Source organism: Polyodon spathula, chromosome 24 (genome assembly GCF_017654505.1).
Source record: "Polyodon spathula isolate WHYD16114869_AA chromosome 24, ASM1765450v1, whole genome shotgun sequence".
NCBI classification, from domain to species: domain Eukaryota; kingdom Metazoa; phylum Chordata; class Actinopteri; order Acipenseriformes; family Polyodontidae; genus Polyodon; species Polyodon spathula.
In genome coordinates, this window is record NC_054557.1 from 21,733,529 (window position 1) to 21,756,399 (window position 22,871).

The window sequence follows — 22,871 nt, forward strand, 5'->3', positions numbered from 1 at the left end:
TTAGGTTAGAACAATACAGTTTAATAGAAATCCACTCAGCTAGTCTATACATTTAAAAGAAACATGTGTTATTTTCTTTATTCTTTTTATGGAAGTGAATTGGATTTAGCAAACTGGTCCTAAAACTGCTTTGTGAAACTATCCCCAGGGATGGAGTAAGAATCCCATTGCATAGCAGTTTCATCCATTCCTGGTTTTACTGTGAGTTTATTAAGACATACCCAATCTTGTTACCTATACAATGGAGCTACTCAAGCTTGTAGTAAAACCTGGAATTGGTTAAACTGCTATGCAACAGTCTCTGAAATTATACAGCATATCTCAACAGGGGAGATTTACCTAAAAAAAAAAAAAAACACAACAATTACGATAGCCCCCCAAAGAATAAAGGAATGACACGGGTGGACCATTCTGTCATAAGTTTTTCATAGCACAAAGTGTTTTTTTAGAGTTAGGTATGTAAGAAATATTTATATTTTAAAATAAAACAGACATTTTGAAAAAGGGGACTTGTGTACAGACATCAACGAAGTGTGCCTTACCAACGGGTTTCTGGGTTTCTAAGGACTTTCCTTTGTAGGTATCAAAGAGGTTGAGCGATGAATACTTGGTTTTTCCATCCTTCCCCTTTGCAGTTTGCCCCAAACGATCTGACATCGCGCTGGAAGGTCATCGAGTACGGTGGTTCCTGCTACACCCCTGGAAACGTGCCACTCTCTGCAAGGGGGGCACGAAAGGGAAAACACGGTCACCATCAGACAGGACTCCCTTAAACCACTGTTGGTTTTTGTAACGTGACTGTAAAATTATGGTAGCAGGTGGGTAAATTGAATTTTGGTGTGCCATCTTGACGTACCTATTTCAGCATCACAAATTTTTCTTTATTAATAATAATAATAATAATAATAATTATTATGATCCTTTGTTTCCTAGAGGCCACTACAAGGGGAACTAACCTACACAGAGATGAGACCAGTTCTAGACCTTTTGTTTGATTGTTGTGGAACTACAGAGAGTGGAATAGAAAACTATTTACAAAGACAAGGTTGGTTTTGAATGTGGGATACCACAGAGTTCGACCCATGAACATGAAAGTATGCAGTACATAAAATCAATACATCGCTTCACAAACTAGACGGAATTGACTCTGTGTGCGTCATATTATAAGCTACTTTCATTTTATTACATTATTAGAGCATTCAAGATTTAGATATGTGTTCCCACACAGGCCATTTACAGCAATGTGGAGCCTTTACACTCAAACTTTTTTTTTTTTTTTTTTTTATTTAAAAAAAATCCCTGCATGATTTAAGTGTAAAAATGAAGCTGTGGGGTTGTTGCCATGGAGTTGAGATGTAAATGATGTTCCTGACAACCCCGCAGGTCAGTGACATCTTTTAGACGATCACCATAGCAACCTCCTCTGCGCCATGCCTGCACAATAACAGCCCTGAATACAGTACTGATACTCGCACAGAGACTGGTGGCTCCATTTTAGTTTCTGCAGCAGCAGCACTCTCAGATCAGAACAAGACTCAATTTTAAAAAGCTCGAGAGCCCGCTGCCTAGCCTCCGCACCCCTTGCTATCGCCTGGTAAAACTGGGGCCAGTTTCATAAAGCAAGAAAGCAAGCTATCTTCTTAACTACCAATTCCACAAAACAATCCCATAGTGTTATAGAAATCAGCTCAGCTAAACAGAACAAGTTTAAAGCCTTGTTTTTCTTTCTTCCAATGTACTTTCTTATTGCAATCCATCACAATTCAACACAACTGAAATGTTCATTTAAAAAAGGCAACAAACAGCAGTTTTGGGTAAATGTATAACACTTATGAAAAAACTAAAATGGCAACCTCTAAAGGATGTGAGGCTACAGGGGCTGTATGCAAAGCTGACAAGTCTAAGACTGGTCATAAGTCATCCATTTGGACTTAAGTCTTACTCAGGAAGGAGTCTTAATGGAATTTTGGTCTTAACTTTAAGACTACCCTGGAGGAGGCTTAAGTCCAGATCTGCCATTGAAACAACTTTTTTTTTCTCCCATGGCTCGACAGGTGATAGCATATGATTTATTTGATGATCATTCAGATGAGAATTGATTCAGAAGCATACTGTTTTAACAGACGGTCAATTGAAACCCTAACAAATATTTTACATACCGATCATCCCCATCAACTAACCGAAGCAATGCAATTCCAGCTTTGATGCGGGTGATTTTTTTTTTGTATTACAGTATTAAAGATGTTATTGCAATGCAGCACATACCATTAACATTATAGATATACTTAGGGCTGTAAACCTAAGTTTAATTTATAACAAGCAGCACGGCTTGAGAGGAATGAAGACTTCATTAGCAGAAGTAGAAACATACAAAGTAATACCAGCTCCGTTGTAGTTTTGTGTTTGTTATCTATAGCGGGTTTTTTTGTTTTTTGTTTTTTAAAGCAAAAATGTATTTCGAGCTTTACACAGCTATAAAACAAATCTGGAGCCCGTGTACCTCTTTTGCGTTTCCTACTACTGTTTCTTCACCTGTTTTCCCCTCTGCCTGGTTACTCCATTATTACCAGAAACTAGATCCTGTTTCTAAAAATGCTTGCATCTCATTAAAAACCAAGAACGTCTTTCTTGAAGGGATAAACGCAAACAGAAAGATAGACATATAAACAAATACAACAGGTCAGTTTAACTACAACAATATATTTCAATGTAAAATTACAAAATTCTATAATAAAATATATACATCTGACATTATATTTTACATGATACAATGATTTTTCTTAAGTCCCAGTGAAAAAGCCAATCTCTCCCTCAGGCAATGGCTTTCTCTCGAGTGGAAGGCAGTGAAGACGTTGTGCGAGGACAAAAATGCTGGTCTAAGTTAAGAACCCCCAAAAAATCGTTTTGTGAAACGGACTTAACTCGGTCATAACAAAGTCAGCAAATACGACTTGAGCCCTTTTTCTGGGCTTAAGTCAGCTTTGTGACTACGGCCCAAGGACACAGACTGTGCTGAAAATCAAAATTAAAAAAAAAAAAAAAGAAGAAAACCCATTGCTAACCATTTCTACGCTACAGATTCAGTGGAAAAAACAAACATTCACTGTAGTTTGTGAAACTTGCTGGAGTGGAGGAGGCCCCAGACCACAGTCAAAGACTAGGACAACTACCCCAGGACATCAAGGATCCTGCAGCAAGGCATCTGCAGTACACGCCTATGGGTTTTCTATTTATGGCTATCCAACACATGGCTCTTGGGCAATATTCAGGTCAATTAACAACAAAACATGGCTCTTTGGATTCACAGGTGTTGCCGTTTAAGGATGTTAAAAATTTCCAAAAGAAAGTAAGGTGAAAATGTTGTGTCTGCTAGAAAGTATGCAGTCAGAATCAACAAAACTAGTGTTTAGAAAAATAAAATACCCAATTAGGTCTCTTCTTGCTGAGTGTTTTATTCAATTTGTGATTGGGTCTGGACAGTTCTGTACTAACTGCCCAATAGGTTTTGATTTCCACACACTGTCTCTGGGAAAGAACATTAAAAACAGCAGTATAATTGCATCATTTTACACAAGAAAACACACACACGCCCAATACCTCTTGGTAGAAGATTTTCAAAGCGGTTAGTAAGTAACTAGCATGTTATTTACTACATGCAGAACACATTACAATGGTTTCCAAAGCAACAAGGGCCATTTCAATTTAAGCTCCACTGTGGATTAGGCAGAAAACCATATGGATGTATCAATTATAAAATGGGGTTTTTGAAGTGCAAAACAAGCTCTCAGAAAACAGAATACGTAAATGTACAGTTACAAAAAAGCATCAGCTGTAAAAAGACATACTACTTACAAGAATTGTTAAGTTACTAACAAAGACGGATGCAACCAAAGGCTGGTGGCTGCAACACATCTTTTTGCATTGGATGCACTGTAAAATGTTGCTGAATGTATGGGTTAGTGTTGTGGTTTCTGTCATGCAGTATCTACAAAACAGGGCCAAGACAAATCACAAAAAAAATGTAAATACATCAGATGTATAAAAGATTTGAAATAAAAGTGATGGTCTAGAAGGTTACTGGAGCCCAGCGGTCTTGATTGATTGATAGATAGATAAGAGACACAGACAGATAGATATAGACTGATAGATATTCAGGCAAAGTTACCCAACAATAGCATACGGTAAGGAATACCTTATGTATACCTTGGTTGGCTTGTATAGAAAGACTATTTAATTGCTATTTTTGTATTCATTTATATTTTTATGTTTTAAAAAAAGGCACACAGCTGACAGTTTAATATGTAATTAATGCCCCATATTTTCAGGAATTTATGTTTCTAATCTGTTATTTTAATGTATGATTAATAAATAAAATACTGTACATTACAACTAATGTTGAGTATCTGCACTTCATTATATATATATATATATATATATATATATACATATATATATATATATATATATATATATATATATATATATATATATATATATATATATATATACACACACACACACACACACGTACAATGAAAAGCACTTCGTGAAACATATAGAGTGAGAAGGTTAACATATATATAAAAAAAGTATATAATACAAATAACTGCACCAGGGGCAAATTAAAAATAAATACATTGCAACTAGCAGGAAAGACTTGCAATGTTAAAAAGAAAACATACCAGTTAATAAAATGTCTTCCTCTTAACAAGATTTTAAGCACCACTCTACGTTAACAAAGGATAAAGCCGATAGGTTTGGGATTCTTAAACTAGCCAGGTGTGGATACCAACCTAAATACATCCGGTGGATGAGCAATAGTAAAAGATAGTAGCGTTTTCACCATTGTTTTTACAAAAAGCACAAAAGGTTGCAATCAACACCAAATCTTCTGTGGAGTCGTTGTTGGATACACATCTCTGTTTTATAAATTGTAAAATGTACGATGCGAGGCCTACAGGTATAAATAGTCGCAGCTGAATCATCAATAAACTTTAATTAATACACGACAAACAGTACCACTACTAGGCAGGATGAGCACCTCTACACGCTCACACAAAAGGATGTAGGCCCCCTGCATCAAACGCATATATAACTGCGACTAACCTCTTTAAATAATAGGTTTGTATAATCTAAAAACACAACCATCTGCATTATTTTCATTTCGTATTAATGTCCACATGTTGACAGTTTTTTTTATTGTATAATTCAGTCTTCAAATCTTGATGGAAACAAGGTGTGATGCGCAGGGAAAATGCATTTTACTAAAATAAAATGGTGCCATAAAAAAACAAACAAATGCATTCAAGAATAAGTATATTTTACGTATGTATTATAATAATGCATTTTGGAACGGTTGCAATTATGACGTATTTATTTCAAACCAAAATAAAGGTAAGGAGCATTGAATGCTGAAAACACTTCTGTAAATGACACATACATTTCGGATTACTTAAAAGAAAGAAGTACGAATCAAAATTCGATTCTAAAACAGTAACGTTTATCAAACTTGACCTTTTGGATTTATATGACGAATTTTAAAAGAAAATAAAAGCATGCATTGAATGGGGCGAGCCCTGAAAAGCGTATTAATTATAATTTAAAACCATGCAACAGAGAAAGAAAGACATTCAACTGCACTAAAAATCACTAAATGTTCGGAAGTCAGATGCCCAGATTAGTTATAAATACTGAAAATCGCAGTTTAACCAAAAATAATGTTTTGTTAAATGCTTGCGACTGGAAAAACTGTCTACCTTATACACGACCAAAAAAAACCTCACCCCTATATTATTACACTAAAAATGTCTTTCCATTGTATTTTTAAAAGAACACGTATTCCGGTTAACAGCGAGTTATTTTAACACAGAAAACGTACAAGGCGACTAGCGTACAGGCAACCAGGGTAATAATGCAAACTGAGTTACTTATTTTAAAAACAGAGTCTAATTGATATTCATAAAAGGGGGCAATATACAATACATATATTACAACGATGCTGTGATCCGATATATTTCTCCATAGGCACCCCGGCTTAAATATGTGCGTGTATTACAAAATGTCTCGCACAATGGCCGTTTCCCGAATGCATTTTTGTTTCTTTTAAACTGATTTAAATTGGAAATGTGTGAGAATAATACAAGCAAGCGGGGTTACATTCACAAGGAACACAGCTACCACCGGGTAGCCAGACATTTCTAAACTCTACACTGAAAAACACAAGACAAAACAAAATGGCTGCTGCACAACAAACAACAACAAACCGGCGCTGGAAAATTCAAGCCCCAACCCTTCTGACTTTCATCCTTCAAATTCGCCTCTTAAAATTGATCGAAACCAAAAGATACCGACCTGGGCTCGTCCTATCGGGTCTCTAATATCAGGAATCTGGATTAAAACCGAAGCAAACCAGCGATTAACAGCAGGATGTAAACGGATTGAAGTAGTTATTAAATAAAATAAAAAAGAGACCAAACCGTCGCTACTCCAGAGGAGCCGTCAACGGCTACTGGAGACGCCAGACTCAGAGGCGGGGCCAGAGCTCTAGATTAGCATAATCAGTTAAGAGATGCTCTACGTCTCAGCAGGCAACGAATCAGCGCGAAACGATGGGCGGGTCTTGATTGCATATGCTGTTAACCCTGCCCATGCGGCATATCATTGCATAATTTAATCAATGTATTCAGTACTTCGCCGACTGCAATTTGTGTATGTTGCAGGGTGTCCAATGTTATGCTTGGATTTTTTAAAAACGCGTTAAATTTGGATTGGACAACACGGGATTATCTAGACCACAGTAGCATACAGAAAATAAATTTAATAAATTGCAAGCAAATGCATTGTGCACTGTAGAGTAGTATATACCAGATTTTAGCTATGTGCTTAATCGCTAAAAAAAATAAAAAATAAAAAATCCTGCCGATCTGATGGAGATCAATTGATTCAATGGGACATTATCAAACAAAAATCATCCCATAGGAAATAGCCAATAGGTACCTATTAGCATACTAGCCCCTAAATCTACCCCCTGCACTAATCTCTACCCCTAAACCCAATCTCAACCCCTAAACCTAACTGTGTTACTCAAATGTTACTATTACTTCAACGTCGCTTTTTAGCTCCCCCTAGCGGCTATTACATCCGAAGTCCATTAAAGCAGTTGATCAGATCGGGTGCAGCATAGGAGGATACCACCAGAGGACGTTGTAGCATGAAGAATCAAAGCTAGCAAGACTGTTACAACATAGAGAAGCACATTAAACAGTTCAATTCTTTATTTATTGAGCGCACATGTAAAGACACACCATTCTCTCTATGATTTTACCATGTTTCCTCTAGCATCTATCTTCACAGTCATTTTTAAACTCTAAAGGGAGGGTTAATTAGCTTTGCCATGGCTTCTTTCTCTGTTTTACTAGACTTTGCTGTGCTTTTACAATGGGATACGTTAGTAAGCTTAGCAGGCATTATTTGTTTGTTTTTTGTTTTGTCACGCTTGCTTTCTCTACAGATTAATCTGCCAGTATTAAAAAGCCACTTTCTATGGATCTGAAATAGCACGTTAACTGATGTATTTTTCTTGTTTAGAAATCGCTTTAATTTTCTGCATCAGTCGTCGCATCCTGGCAACGTTTTAAATCTCAGAAGTTTAAAACAACCCTGTGGCCTCAGAAAAATAAATCGAATCTTAAGTTCAGCGGGTACATCAGGTGTGTAACCATTAACCTGTCCCCCTGCAACACTTCCCCTTAGCTGATGTAAGACCTGCATCAGTTAGAAATACCACACTGAAAAAATGCGGTACCTCTTACATCCACTGGGGGCAGAATGTTAGAGGGGACAGGTTCATGGTCACACTCCAGTGTCATGCTGAACATAGAGAGAGAGAGAAAGGGTATGATTGACAGCCTTTTTGAGGGTGCAGGGGTGCTTAAAAATACTGAAACTGGAAATTAGACACAGTGAATATAAGCAACAATACGAACACGTCAGTTAAGATAACCGTGATGTTTCAGAAGTGGATGAAGTCGTTCTTCAACATCCCTGTCTGAACATAATAGAAACAGTGAAAAGAAACTGGCTTCAGAAAGGCATCATTGAGATCTGACACTGTTTAACTCCCCCCCCCCCCCCGGTTGTATGCTGGGATGGGGTCAGGGCAGGTCAGCGATCATCTTCTTGGGTGGCGGTCCACTCGGCTTCTCTCCGTCGTCCTTTGCCATGCCTTCATACATCAAGATTCTGGGAAAAAAGAAAACAATGTGTATTCATGTGTAATTATTACACCACACCAAGCTCCAGACTGCTTACTAATGAAAGGCCAAGCCCTCGCACTATCGAGTTCTTGGAATAATCAAGAGACCATCATATTACCGATCTCAAATTATGAGCCAGTTGCAGGGAATATGTCACAGAAGTAGGCAGAGCTAGAACCATGAAAAGCCTCCTAAGTGAGGAGCTGCTGTTTGTAATGAACGCACTGCTTCGCAGGAATCCAATGTAGTGAATTTAATACAGGGGATATATGGCAAATAGAGTTGGTGTGTGTTAGTGTTCTTGCTGCAGCATTTTGTATTATCTGCAACCTGTTCAATGAGGCATCAGGGAGACCAGCAAAAAAGGAATTACAATAAACAACTCTAGAGGTTACAAAAGCGTGAATCAATTTCTCAGCACCTTAATCGTTTATTGTGACCTGCTTAGATATCAGAAGTAAACTTGGTAGCTAATGCCATGTTTCCATTTGCACCAGGAAAGCAGTCTGTAAACCTCAATCTGACCTCGTTCCCAGTATCAAACCGAGGCCAGTTCCATCTGCAGTCTACCATCCAATCTGCAACCAGGCATTACACAAAAGCCAAAGATGTATCACGTTTTTTTGTATATAATTGCTGTTTATAAATGAAATCACCAGCCTTCACTATTTCCATGGCAACATATTATAAATAACGTCCCCATTGGAACCTATCAGCAGTAACTCCACTTATAAAAGAGCTGAGAGTGTAGATCTTGCACGGCGCATGTCATTGACAAAGCATTCAAAATGTTTTGTTTAATAACTTGTAATATTTGTCTACATGTTTGATGGCTAATTCTAATCAAGGTGAGAGTGGGCTATCTGTTGCATTCTTTGTATGACAGGCCTGACAAATAAGAGAAAATACACTCTCAACTTGGTGAGAGGGAGCCACAATAGTAGTACAGTATTTCATGTTAGATTTTGAAATGTCACATTTTTCAATTTTTGGCAGTTTTTGCTTAAAGGGTACATAAAGACCTTTTTTATTTTATTGTGTTACATGTTCCCACGTGGTGCTACAACTGTTTAAGTAAGGTGTGTGTATTGTTTTAATTATTTTTTTATATATATTTTGACCACTTCTTAATTTTTAAATTGCATTCCATGCCTCAAGATGGCTTCACATGTACCTGCATGACCTCTCAGAACTACATTTCCCATCATCCTCCTGCTCATTGGTAAATCTGTTACATATGTGAGCAGGAGGATGATGGGAAATGTAGTTAAGAGTGGTCCATGCAGGTACATGTGAAGCCATCTTACGCAGTGAATGCAATTAAAAGTTTAAAAAAGTGGTCAAAATGTAAAAAAAAAATAAAATAAAACAAAATATACGCACTTTCTGTAAATAGTTGTAGCAACACATGGGAACACAATAAAATAAAAAGGTCCTTATATTGTGGCTGTACACAGTGCGGAAGTTAATTGCCCTTGATTGGTACTGTTGTAAAGGTGAGGGAAGGATGGCTTTTCTTGTTTTGAAATTAACACATTAATGAATTAATTTATTTAATACCTGCCGATAAATACTTCTTAAAGGCATACGAGTAGGAGTATCAGCACCTGCCACTAGACTCACAGTTTGAGAATGCCATTCCTTTTGCCCAGCATCATTCTGATGAAGTCCTTGTAGCTGATAGTCTCAGTGGCTCCACCCGTCACTTCTGACATCATCTTCTTCAGCTCCAGGTGAGTCTTGGCCACACCCAGTTTCTCCAGCATGCGTTTTAGACCCATCATATCTGTGAGAGAGATGGAAATGAGAAACGTCCAAATGCCTCAGTAGCATTGCAGGCTTCCAGACTTGCACTGGCCCCGCACTCAGTCCTGGGCTCAGAACTCCCTTTGTTGTTGTTGCAATGATCAGGTGCTAGGTACATGAGAAATCAGGCTCTGCTAATTCTGAACTGCGGCACAGCACGGATAATGTCCCACTTCTATCTGCACCATGAATCCAGTCTGTGAAACTCAATCTCATCTCGTTCCCACTATCAAACTGGGGCTGCCTACTGCCGGTTTCATCTACAGTCTACAATCCAATCAGCAACCAGACATTACACAAAAGATCACCTGTAGGTATCATTGTATAATTGATGTTTAGAAATAGATTTGCCAGCCTCTCCTATTTCCAGTACAGCTTTCATGCTCGGCACATGTTTTTATTATTATTATTATTATTATTATTTTTTTGGGGGGGGGGGGTTGTTTGAGATCTAAATCCACCTCTCTTTCTAACTTCCGCCATCACTTTGTAGAGATGGAGTTCTGACAGCCCGCAATCCTCACCGGAGCTGACAGACAGACATCCCCATTAAAGTGGATTTGAACCTGCTGATGGAATTAAACAGTTCTGATTTCAAAACACTTTGAAGTCAGTCCCATCCTGAAACCTTGATTTAGTTCATTCAGCTGTACTGAAGAAACTGTTTATTTAAGTACCTTCAAATATTATTATTATTATTATTATTATTATTATTATTATTATTATTATTATTATTATTATTATTATTATATTTCCTTTACCAGCCCCACCTACTCTCTCTGTTTACATAAATGTAAAGTAGGTGGGGCTGGTAGAGCTGAAAGGTCACACTGTCAGATGATTTGAACAGAATGACGAGGGCTGTTCAGTACCCTGCACTTAGGATTCTCCAGGCAAGCTCACAGCAGTTTAAAAGCAGGTAAAGGCAAATTTCACATCTAGAGAACATTGAGAAGAACTTAATATTGGAGCAGCAAAACTCAGAATGATTGAATGCGCTATAAAAGATTAGAGCATTGTAAAAAAAAAAAATCAAAAATTAATGAATATTATACTAACTGAGGGTAACTCAGAAACCCAGGACTTGATGCAGGGCTCCTTTCAGTTTTTAACCCTTTGTTGAAAATTAAATTATATGCAAACCTACCTATGTCTCCTCGATCATTCCGGTCAAATTCCATGTATTTTTCTGGAACAAGATACAAGAACAAGATTTAAAGCAGTTCACCACAGCTTAATAACATTCTTTTAGATGATATTTAATTTAGAATACTGAACATGTTACTATCAGTACAATCAAAATGGTTGAATTATACAATGCAGTATAGTAGAAATGTACATCTTTATAATGCATTTTATGTCAGCCTCACAGAACGCTTTACATAAAAAGATGTATGCACTGCCTGGTCACTTTATTAGCACCTGTACATAATATCGCGTTGGATCAGTGTTTGAACCAATCACAGCCTTAACACCAAGTGGCATAGACTCCACAAGGTGTTGGAAGGTGTCTCAAGGGATCCTTTTAGTTATTTCCTTGGTGCAAAGAGGTAGGCAGAGGATGGTGTTCACGAATGCATTGTTCAAGTGCAGAGGATGGTGATGACGAATGCCTAAAACATGCTCAACTGGATTCAGATCCTGGGATTGTGGTAGCCATGGAAAAAGCCTGGAGTCTCTGTCATGCTCCCAAACCGTTCACAATGCTAGCACGGTGGAGGGCTGCATTATTGTCAAGGTGCAGCATTGTTGGGTGGCCTGGATCTGCAAAGATGTTTAACTAAACTACAGAGTTTGTTTGTCCTTCCAGAGTAATCAAGAGACCCAGGGTATACCAGTAAACATGTCCCACACCAGGGCAATACCAGATCTAATTGCCAGGTCTTGATAAAGTGGCCAGGCACTGTACTGCATACAGAAGACAGTAGAAAAGATAATAAATTACAAAATCTCTCCTTCTTTATACTCACTTTTAAAAGCTTCCAATTTTGAATCCAGGTCTTCTTCATCGCGATATTTTGGATCAGCAAGAAATTCCTTTAAAAAAAACAAAAAGCAAAAACACATTTAATGTAAAAGCCATTTCATGTTGAAAACATCATCAGCTTCTGGTTGTGATAACAGAAGCATGCCTATTCTACACGATTGGGTTCACACAGTGACTTGCATATGGTGGCAATCCGGGGGAGGAGGGGGCCTCTTGGGAGCAACGTTCCATTGGAGAATGTAAACAAACCCTGATGTCAACAAGGCCCACTGTACTCTTTCTTTCTTGGGACACTGTCGGCAACCTCTCATGATGTTTTTATCAGACTCTCAGTGATTGTCGTAGCTCACAATTACAACGCAGGCTGGACAGTGCATTAGCTTGTACACTGTTACAGTGCCAGACCATTTTGTAGTCTAAAAGCACAGTACAATTAGCAGTCTTTGCTTTCGGAAAACAAAGCTGGTTCAGAAAGTGGTCGAATTATAGGTATGGTGCTGGTAGCCATGAGAACACGCTAACTGGAATTTGAAAAAGGAGCTGGGCTTGTCAAAACAGTCCAAAGCACTTCCCCAGGTCACATGAAATAACTTCAATAATCTAATATCAGAACATAGTGCTTGGATTGCAAATAACATAAAAAAGGTACAAGAAAGTGTAGAAAGCTGATCAAATATCATTTGAAGCTGCTTGAAATGAAGTAAATCTACAGAAGACTAGTAAACAAACAGATACCCAGATCAAATTATGTTGCATTATCAAACTGAACAGGATTGCGAAGCACTGCCTGCCTGCAGCTTTAATAAAGCTATGGAAAAAATATAAAAAAAAACAAAATTATAAGTGTATCAACAGATATCTCTACATTATCTGCAGGCAGAGATGTCTTGCGTCTTTCTCAGATAAGAGGAACTGAAGATAGCTTATCAGAGTGAAATTTAAAGAGCGGAACGCAAAATGTCACTGGTTAACATTTTTTATTGGCCAGTTGTTTAAAGAAAATACTGCACAGTGAAACCTGGGGGTTATCGAAAAGGTCAAAACACGTGAGACCGCTTGTTTTAGGCAAGTCAAGCAGACAAGCGTTTCAGCTAATGCCTTCATCAGTGTTACTGAAACTAAAATGAGTCAAGCAGACCAGCGTTTGGGCTCTAGTGCCTTCATCAGTGTTACTGAAACTAGAAGAAACGGAGTCAAGCAGACAAGCGTTTCAGCTAATGCCTTCATCAGTGTTACTGAAACTAGAAGAAACGGAGTCAAGCAGACAAGCGTTTCAGCTAATGCCTTCATCAGTGTTACTGAAACTAGAAGAAACGAAGTCAAGCAGACAAGCGTTTCAGCTAATGCCTTCATCAGTGTTACTGAAACTAGAAGAAACAGAGTCAAGCAGACAAGCGTTTCAGCTAATGCCTTCATCAGTGTTACTGAAACTAGAAGAAACAGAGTCAAGCAGACAAGCGTTTCAGCTAGTGCCTTCATCAGTGTTACTGAAACTAGAAGAAACGGAGTCAAGCAGACAAGCGTTTCAGCTAATGCCTTCATCAGTGTTACTGAAACTAGAAGAAACGGAGTCAAGCAGACAAGCGTTTCAGCTAATGCCTTCATCAGTGTTACTGAAACTAGAAGAAACTGAGTCAAGCAGACAAGCGTTTCAGCTAGTGCCTTCATCAGTGTTCTGAAACTAGAAGAAACTGAGTCAAGCAGACAAGCGTTTCAGCTAATGCCTTCATCTACTGAAACTAGAAGAAACTGAGTCAAGCAGACAAGCGTTTCAGCTAATGCCTTCATCAGTGTTACTGAAACTAGAAGAAACTGAGTCAAGCAGACAAGCGTTTCAGCTAATGCCTTCATCAGTGTTACTGAAACTAGAACTGAGTCAAGCAGACAAGCGTTTCAGCTAATGCCTTCATCAGTGTTACTGAAACTAGAAACTGAGTCAAGCAGACAAGCGTTTCAGCTAGTGCCTTCATCAGTGTTACTGAAACTAGAAGAAACAAGAGTCAAGCAGACAAGCGTTTCAGCTAATGCCTTCATCAGTGTTACTGAAACTAGAAGAAACCGAGTCAAGCAGACCAGCGTTTCAGCTCTAGTGCCTTCATCAGTGTTACTGAAACTAGAAGAGACTGAGTCAAGCAGACAAGCGTTTCAGCTAGTGCCTTCATCAGTGTTACTGAAACTAGAAGAAACTGAGTCAAGCAGACAAGCGTTTCAGCTAGTGCCTTCATCAGTGTTACTGAAACTAGAAGAAACTGAGTCAAGCAGACATCAGCGTTTCAAGCTAGTGCCTTCATCAGTGTTACTGAAACTAGAAGAAACAGAGTCAAGCAGACAAGCGTTTCAGCTAGTGCCTTCATCAGTGTTACTGAAACTAGAAGAAACGGAGTCAAGCAGACAAGCGTTTCAGCTAGTGCCTTCATCAGTGTTACTGAAACTAGAAGAAACGGAGTCAAGCAGACAAGCGTTTCAGCTAATGCCTTCATCAGTGTTACTGAAACTAGAAGAAACGGAGTCAAGCAGACAAGCGTTTCAGCTAATGCCTTCATCAGTGTTACTGAAACTAGAAGAAACGGAGTCAAGCAGACAAGCGTTTCAGCTAGTGCCTTCATCAGTGTTACTGAAACTAGAAGAAACGGAGTCAAGCAGACAAGCGTTTCAGCTAGTGCCTTCATCAGTGTTACTGAAACTAGAAGAAACGGAGTCAAGCAGACAAGCGTTTCAGCTAATGCCTTCATCAGTGTTACTGAAACTAGAAGAAACTGAGTCAAGCAGACAAGCGTTTCAGCTAATGCCTTCATCAGTGTTACTGAAACTAGAAGAAACTGAGTCAAGCAGACAAGCGTTTCAGCTAGTGCCTTCATCAGTGTTACTGAAACTAGAAGAAACTGAGTCAAGCAGACAAGTGTTTCAGCTAGTGCCTTCATCAGTGTTACTGAAACTAGAAGAAACTGAGTCAAGCAGACAAGTGTTTCAGCTAGTGCCTTCATCAGTGTTACTGAAACTAGAAGAAACTGAGTCAAGCAGACAAGTGTTTCAGCTAATGCCTTCATCAGTGTTACTGAAACTAGAAGAAACTGAGTCAAACAGACAAGCGTTTCAGCTAGTGCCTTCATCAGTGTTACTGAAACTAGAAGAAACTGAGTCAAGCAGACAAGCGTTTCAGCTAGTGCCTTCATCAGTGTTACTGAAACTAGAAGAAACTGAGTCAAGCAGACAAGCGTTTCAGCTAGTGCCTTCATCAGTGTTACTGAAACTAGAAGAAACTGAGTCAAGCAGACAAGCGTTTCAGCCTTCTAGTGCCTTCATCAGTGTTACTGAAACTGCAACTAGAAGAAACGGAGTCAAGCAGACAAGCGTTCAGCTAATGCCTTCATCAGTGGTTACTGAAACTAGAAGAAACGGAGTCAAAGCATCATCAGTTTTACTGAAGAAAGAAACGGAGTCAAGCAGACCAGCGTTTGGGCTCTAGTGCCTTCATCAGTGTTACTGAAACTAGAAGAAACGGAGTCAAGCAGACAAGCGTTTCAGCTAATGCCTTCATCAGTGTTACTGAAACTAGAAGAAACTGAGTCAAGCAGACAAGCGTTTCAGCTAGTGCCTTCATCAGTGTTACTGAAACTAGAATCACTGAGTCAAGCAGACAAGCGTTTCAGCTAATGCCTTCATCAGTGTTACTGAAACTAGAAGAAACTGAGTCAAGCAGACAAGCGTTTCAGCTAGTGCCTTCATCAGTGTTACTGAAACTAGAAGAAACTGAGTCAAGCAGACAAGCGTTTCAGCTAGTGCCTTCATCAGTGTTACTGAAACTAGAATGAGTCAAGCAGACAAGCGTTTCAGCTAGTGCCTTCAACTGAAACTAGAAGAAACTGAGTCAAGCAGACAAGCGTTTCAGCTAGTGCCTTCATCAGTGTTACTGAAACTAGAAGAAACTGAGTCAAGCAGACAAGCGTTTCAGCTAGTGCCTTCATCAGTGTTACTGAAACTAGAAGAAACTGAGTCAAGCAGACAAGCGTTTCAGCTAGTGCCTTCATCAGTGTTACTGAAACTAGAAGAAACTGAGTCAAGCAGACAAGCGTTTCAGCTAGTGCCTTCATCAGTGTTACTGAAACTAGAAGAAACTGAGTCAAGCAGACAAGCGTTTCAGCTAGTGCCTTCATCAGTGTTACTGAAACTAGAAGAGACTGAGTCAAGCAGACAAGCGTTTCAGCTAATGCCTTCATCAGTGTTACTGAAACTAGAAGAAACAGAGTCAAGCAGACAAGCGTTTCAGCTAGTGCCTTCATCAGTGTTACTGAAACTAGAAGAAACGGAGTCAAGCAGACAAGCGTTTCAGCTAATGCCTTCATCAGTGTTACTGAAACTAGAAGAAACGGAGTCAAGCAGACAAGCGTTTCAGCTAATGCCTTCATCAGTGTTACTGAAACTAGAAGAAACGGAGTCAAGCAGAGCAGCGTTTGGGCTCTAGTGCCTTCATCAGTGTTACTGAAACTAGAAGAAACTGAGTCAAGCAGACAAGCGTTTCAGCTAGTGCCTTCATCAGTGTTACTGAAACTAGAAGAAACTGAGTCAAGCAGACAAGTGTTTCAGCTAGTGCCTTCATCAGTGTTACTGAAACTAGAAGAAACGGAGTCAAGCAGACAAGCGTTTCAGCTAATGCCTTCATCAGTGTTACTGAAACTAGAAGAAACAGAGTCAAGCAGACAAGCGTTTCAGCTAATGCCTTCATCAGTGTTACTGAAACTAGAAGAAACAGAGTCAAGCAGACAAGCGTTTCAGCTAGTGCCTTCATCAGTGTTACTGAAACTAGAAGAAACGGAGTCAAGCAGACAAGCGTTTCAGCTAATGCCTTCATCAGTGTTACTGAAACTAGAAGAAACAGAGTCAAGCAGACAAGCGTTTCAGCTTGCCTTCATCAGTGTTACAGCTAGTGCCTGCCTTCATCAGTGTTACTGAAACTAGAAGAAACTGAGTCAAGCAGACAAGCGTTTCAGCTAGTGCCTTCATCAGTGTTACTGAAACTGAGTCAAGCAGACAAGCGTTTCAGCTAGTGCCTTCATCAGTGTTACTGAAACTAGAAGAAACGGCGTCAAGCAGACAAGCGTTTCAGCTAATGCCTTCATCAGTGTTACTGAAACTAGAAGAAACGGAGTCAAGCAGACAAGCGTTTCAGCTAATGCCTTCATCAGTGTTACTGAAACTAGAAGACACTGAGTCAAGCAGACAAGCATTTCAGCTAGAGTTCTGTGTTCTAGTTTATTGCTCTGTGTTCTAGTTAAGTGTTCTGTGTTCTATAGTAATAACAGCACAATAACATTTATTTTTATTAGCGCCTTTTGTAGCGGACCACCATCACAAAGCACTGTGTACATATGTGACTAGGGTGTGTGAACTATGCATCAGCTGCAGAGTCACTTACAACAATGTCTTACCTGAAAGACAGAGCACAAGAAGGTTAAGTGTCTTGTTTGTGGTCACAAAACGAGTCAGTGAGTTAACTGGGATTTGAAACGGGGACCTCCTCGTTACAAACCTATTTCTTTAACCACTGGACCACACAGCCTTCTAGTTTAGTGTTCTGTGTTAGTCACAAGAGGCCCCTGGTATCCCCAGAAGAGAAAAGGAGAACCCCTGAAGAATACTGAATTGAAATCGAATCTCTCCCATGTCTAGTTCCCAATTTGAGTAGTGCTATATGAGTTTGGATTCTGTGCTAAATGACTACAACATGACAGCAAAACAAACAACTCACTCTCCCAGGCAGTAAAAACAAAAGCAAATACTTCCCCAAAAACCAAGAGAAGGTACTTCAGTGTTAAAAAACAAGAGTTTTGTGAATTGCTCTTCAAAAGTGCCTGTTCAATCCCTTCTAAAAGCATCACATCTCATTTCTCTATTTTATGATGTCTTTATTACTATAGTTGGTTCTTATTGCAGCTACTCAAATAGTCATTCTTAAGTCAAGGTGTTTTCACTTGAGTTTAATGTGTGGTTAGCTCTCCTTAATGAGGATCCTATAATGTCACTACCTTTACAGTTCCCCACAGTAAAAGCATAGTAAAGTGTAATAAAGCACATTGAAAACCTGGTAAAGCATAGTTAAGCATTGTAACGCCCAGAGTTTCAAATAAATACTACACAGCAAACTATGGTAAAGTATGGCAGCTGCATTGTAAATGTGCAAAACGGCAGTGGTAACCCTTTAAGTGTAGGGCTAAAAAAAACAAAAACAAAAAACACATTGGAAAGCATAAAGGGTGGTTGACCTGGTTGATTGAATCTAGTCCTTCCTCTTGTTGTGCTTTGAGAAGCCCAAATGCTCTGCCTCCTGAAATAAATACATCATATGAGATTAATACTGTACCGTTTTATTTAGTGTAGAGTGTCACTTATTGTATATGAGACGTCTGGTGGGGTTTGGGCAAGAGTTAAGCAAAGCGGCTCTGCTTAATGATGTAGGCTGATCTGATGTCTTATACCCTGCAAAAAATGTGCTTGAAGCGGTCTATCATGGCAGTTAATCGCGTGAGTCACATAGCGGTATTAAGAATTTAACTGAACCCCAACAGAAGATGTCTGTGGGAGTAAGTAGGATATCACAATAGTTGCTGGTACTGAAGACAGGATATCAAAAGAGACCAGAGAGTCTGAGAAAAATAGATGCACAAATAAATACATACATAAATGCAGGAGTTATAGACGTAACAACATTAGGATTCGTGAAGTTACAGGAAGGGAACGAACAAGCGCTGTTAAGTTTTCACTTTTATGTGAAGACTTTGGCAAAGACGTCTTAAGAAGGAAACTTTCCCGCCAAAACCTCCGCTTCCACGACCCGTTATTGTCAGGATTATTGGTTTCTGGGTAAGCATTTCTAAATGGTAATGTAGAACTTAAAATAATCCAAACTGGGCAAAATAAGGTGCTTTCTTCAAAGTTTCATTTCTTAACGTTCAGCTTATACGAAGCTAAAAAAAAAAAAAAGCTTACCTGTTTGATTCTAATGAAACCTTTGATAACCGTAAACCTTACCTAGGCTCAGACCGTGTCACTTTACACGGCATATGCCCATAACCTATAGAAATTTAGGTTTTAAAGTTAGGTTTTTTTTTTTTTTTTTTTATGTTTAGGAGCAGACATTCAGTCAAGCCTCGCTTACACAGTTTGTATATGACGTGTAAATATATGAACACCATTAGACAATGTTTCTTCCTATGGCCACTTCACCTTTAAATCCACTGGTGGCGACAGAACACATAACTTTAGACCCCCGAAAGCGTTATAAACTCACTGCGGAAAATGCCTACCTTAATGTGAAACAATAATTTTATTTTAAATCTGCGTTTCCTTAGAATACAAAATGAATTTGAGCTTTCTCAAATAATATTTAAACAATAATTCATGTCTTACCTGGCTCAGATTAATAATAATTATATTCTTGTTACATTATTTAAAAAAGAAAAATGTCTTTAAAATAAATCATTCTGGGCAGTAGGCCTTTGTAAAGCTGTCTAAAACTAGAAAGCAATGACAATGACCATTATATCAACCCTATTACAATATAATTCACCCAAGCCTCTCCTCCCCCCTATCTTTTTAAAGAAATCTAGAAAAATAAAATAATTAGATTTAGATCAAGAAAATCACTCTTATGTAACAGGGTGCGCGGTTCCCACACAAACTTCTGATACACACTGTGTGTGTGTATTTATATATATATATATATATATATATATATATATATATATATATATATATATATATATATAGTGAACAGGCTGGCCGTATTTGGGTTCGTGCCCCTTGACCCAGAAATAAAACTTTCATTTTTAAAGCGCTTATACGCACTTTTATTCAAATAACAAAACAAACACAGCACTAACTAAACGTATGCAGGTCCCTGACTAACATGCAGGGCAGCTAAGCTGTTTACCTGCCAGAAACAAAAAACATAACACCCTTTTAAACCAAACCTAGTTTTCCATTGTATTTGCACACCGTCTCAAACAAGCTCTTCACCCTTCAGCCACACTCTACTGTACAAACTGGCTGCACTCTTTAAATCCCCTGCACCTGGTTTTAATTTACAATTACCTCCAGGTGCAGGAGCTAATTAACAATTAACAAATATTACAGTTAAACAAGCAAATTAAACGAAAAATGCATTTTCACATGGTTTTAGGCAGGGAGGAATCTGACCCTTCCCCTGCCACCTTACAATATATATATATATATATATATATATATATATATATATATATATATATATATATATATATATATATATATATATATATACACACACACATGTTGGAACATTTTATTTAGATATAAATGAATTTTTGGTCTTAGAATACAACTCACAGAATTGGTTAAAGATTAAGCCAGATTCTGGTTAAATTCCTACTTAGACACAAGGGCGCTGGAGCTAGGGGAGCTGGGGGTTTGCATGGCTGTCATCATATACGGGGGTTACAGTTTTGTGAAATGGCTTTCAGAATCTCCACTTTAAAAATTGTTCCAATGCAGCTGCTCAGATAGTAAGTTGATAAAAATCTTTCTGGTCACTTTGTCATTACTAGGGCAAGGCTGACCTCCAAGACATTTTTGAAATAGGTGTTGGCTTCTCCTTTGATGTCCAGTTCTAACATTTAAGGCATTTGCCATTTAGGGTGGATCATTGTTTTTGTGTTAGAGGTACCAACATATTGTCAAACATCTTTACAAACTAGATATACAACAGGTTTTCATAGGAAATTAGCTACTTCAAAGAGAAACTGGATTGAAGGAAAAATCATGCTGTCACTGACACCGCATTTAAACTGAGAATCATAAATGCTCTTCGTATATTGCTCTGATCTTTGCTTTGGAAAGAGGATCCTCTGCAAAATGTTGTCAACCATGCTAACCTTTGAAATGTCTGATTGTAACCTTTTGCAAACTCAGAACTTTTACCTTCATAAACTGTACTTATCTGGACTTGAAAAGAACAAGACCGCGCTTTCTCTTTCCTTTCATCTTGTATGCCTTATTGCAACGTTATATATATATTAATACGTTGATATATATATATATATATATATATATATATCATATATTATATATATATAATATATATAACACACACACCATATATATATATATATATATATATAAGATATATATATATATATATATATATGCTGACAGAGCTGCTAAAAGTGGAACTTACTGTCAACTGTAAGCACTACAAATAGAAAGCATGTTCCGGCAAACTTACTTTCGCAAGTGCTTCTCTGAAAAAAAAAAACATCAGTAAAGATAGAAAGAGAAAGAGCTTGAGAGATAGATAGGGTTACGCAATTTGTTAAGAGAAAGAGCTTGAGAGATAGATAGGGTTACGCAATTTATTATTATTATTATTATTATTATTATTATTATTATTATTATTATTATTATTATTAGTAGTAGTAGTAGTAGTATTAAAATAGTTTCACCATGCGAAAATCAATTTTGAATTCACCCCCATGCAATCCACTTGCACAGCAGTAATGGAAGTCCACACAGGAGCCCACATTCCAACTATACCTCTTATTGTGCATTTCCTCTCTTCCCATGTAAATTGCAATATTATAATTAAGAAGAAAACTGGACTATGATTTTTACAGGAAAGTGGAGCTCTTTCTTCTGAATAATATTCCTTGCTGGTTCTAAACACCATTAACATGATCTTATTGCATTTGCTCTTTAATCACTTCAATCAGGATGGCCAAAGAGGACAATTTTCAAGGTTAAACGTGAAAATAAGTCAAGTAGAGAAATGTTTGGCAAGTGCCTTCATCAGGGCTTTTCAATGTAGGTAATCAGATGGCTGAGGCAGACAGTGTGTAGAGCAAGGTTTTACCAGTGAAGCAAAATCATTTGGATGTTTCCCATCTATAATCTACCAACCTGCTTATCCATACCATGCCTTCAGTGTGCTGTACTACACATTACTATGCTTTTACCATGGGATACTGCAGTACAATTTGATGATTGATAGATAGGGAAAGGAATTGCAAACAGCAGACAGACAGACAAACTGTTAGAAAGGCAGATAGACAGGTACATGGATTATCAGATGGACAGTTGGATAGATAGAGACACAGTAATACACACAGTTTTTGATGTGAATACTCTTACCCTGTGGATCGAAGCTCATTCTGTTTGGGTTCCTGTCACTTTGCTGCCTGAAAAGGAATGCTTAAGTTTTCAGGAACTTGTCCAGAGCTTTATAAAATGTATGTTGAGTGACTGCTTAATAACACACACACACGCACACACACACATACAGACACACCCCTTGGCTACACAGGAAGTGCTGAGTTGATATTGGGCAAGGAAACAGGCTCTCTCTCTCTCTCTCTCTCTCTCTCTCTCTCTCTCTCTCTCTCTCTCTCTCTCTCTCTCTCTCTCTCTCTCATTAAAACCAATCTTTCAGCACCAACAAAAAAGTACCACCATTCAGTACTGCCATCTGTCTGTCAATAGGCCTCAGATAAAAAATAACTTAGAAAACACCTGTCATTTGTAGCACACACTTTTGTTTAAAGGGCTGTTCCTCATCTGACTGAATACTAGCACACAAATAACATCTCTAACCACACTAAAGTATATCTTGCAATCTGAAAGTGGATGTATAGTACTAAATCTGGTTTAAAAAAAAAAAAAAAAGACTTCCAGATTGCAAGATATACTTTACTGTTTAATTTCCCAGGTCTTGTTTTAAGCATGGCAGTCATTAGGGGAAGCAGCTGGATGGGAGGGGAAGCTGGTGTTGAAGACTCTTTAAAATAAAAAATAAAAACCAA

At 38.3% G+C, this 22,871-nt stretch overlaps 2 protein-coding genes across 3 annotated transcripts in view; both read right to left on the reverse strand.

The window, feature by feature from the left end:
• prrc2a (proline-rich coiled-coil 2A) overlaps positions 1-6,474 on the reverse strand; it is a 41,277-nt gene extending 34,803 nt beyond the window's left edge. Inside the window, exons 1-2 of one of the 2 annotated variants that reach the window (XM_041225756.1) lie at positions 6,352-6,474; positions 543-717 (exon numbers count right to left, since the gene is read on the reverse strand). In XM_041225756.1, the coding sequence (XP_041081690.1) occupies positions 543-657 (115 nt within the window). In that variant the 5' untranslated portion in view covers positions 658-717; positions 6,352-6,474. The remainder of the gene's footprint in view (positions 1-542; positions 718-6,351) is intronic. The other variant, XM_041225757.1, reaches the window with a different exon arrangement.
• Positions 6,475-6,594: 120 nt separating this feature from the next.
• Positions 6,595-22,329, reverse strand: LOC121298746 (allograft inflammatory factor 1-like). The gene is made up of 6 exons (XM_041225963.1): positions 22,204-22,329; positions 18,309-18,370; positions 12,032-12,098; positions 11,209-11,250; positions 9,879-10,041; positions 6,595-8,241 (listed from the first exon to the last, which is right to left on the reverse strand). Exons 1-6 carry the CDS (start codon positions 22,220-22,222, stop codon positions 8,154-8,156), a joined length of 441 nt encoding a protein of 146 aa, XP_041081897.1. The 5' UTR covers positions 22,223-22,329; the 3' UTR covers positions 6,595-8,153.
• Positions 22,330-22,871: the final 542 nt, after the last annotated feature.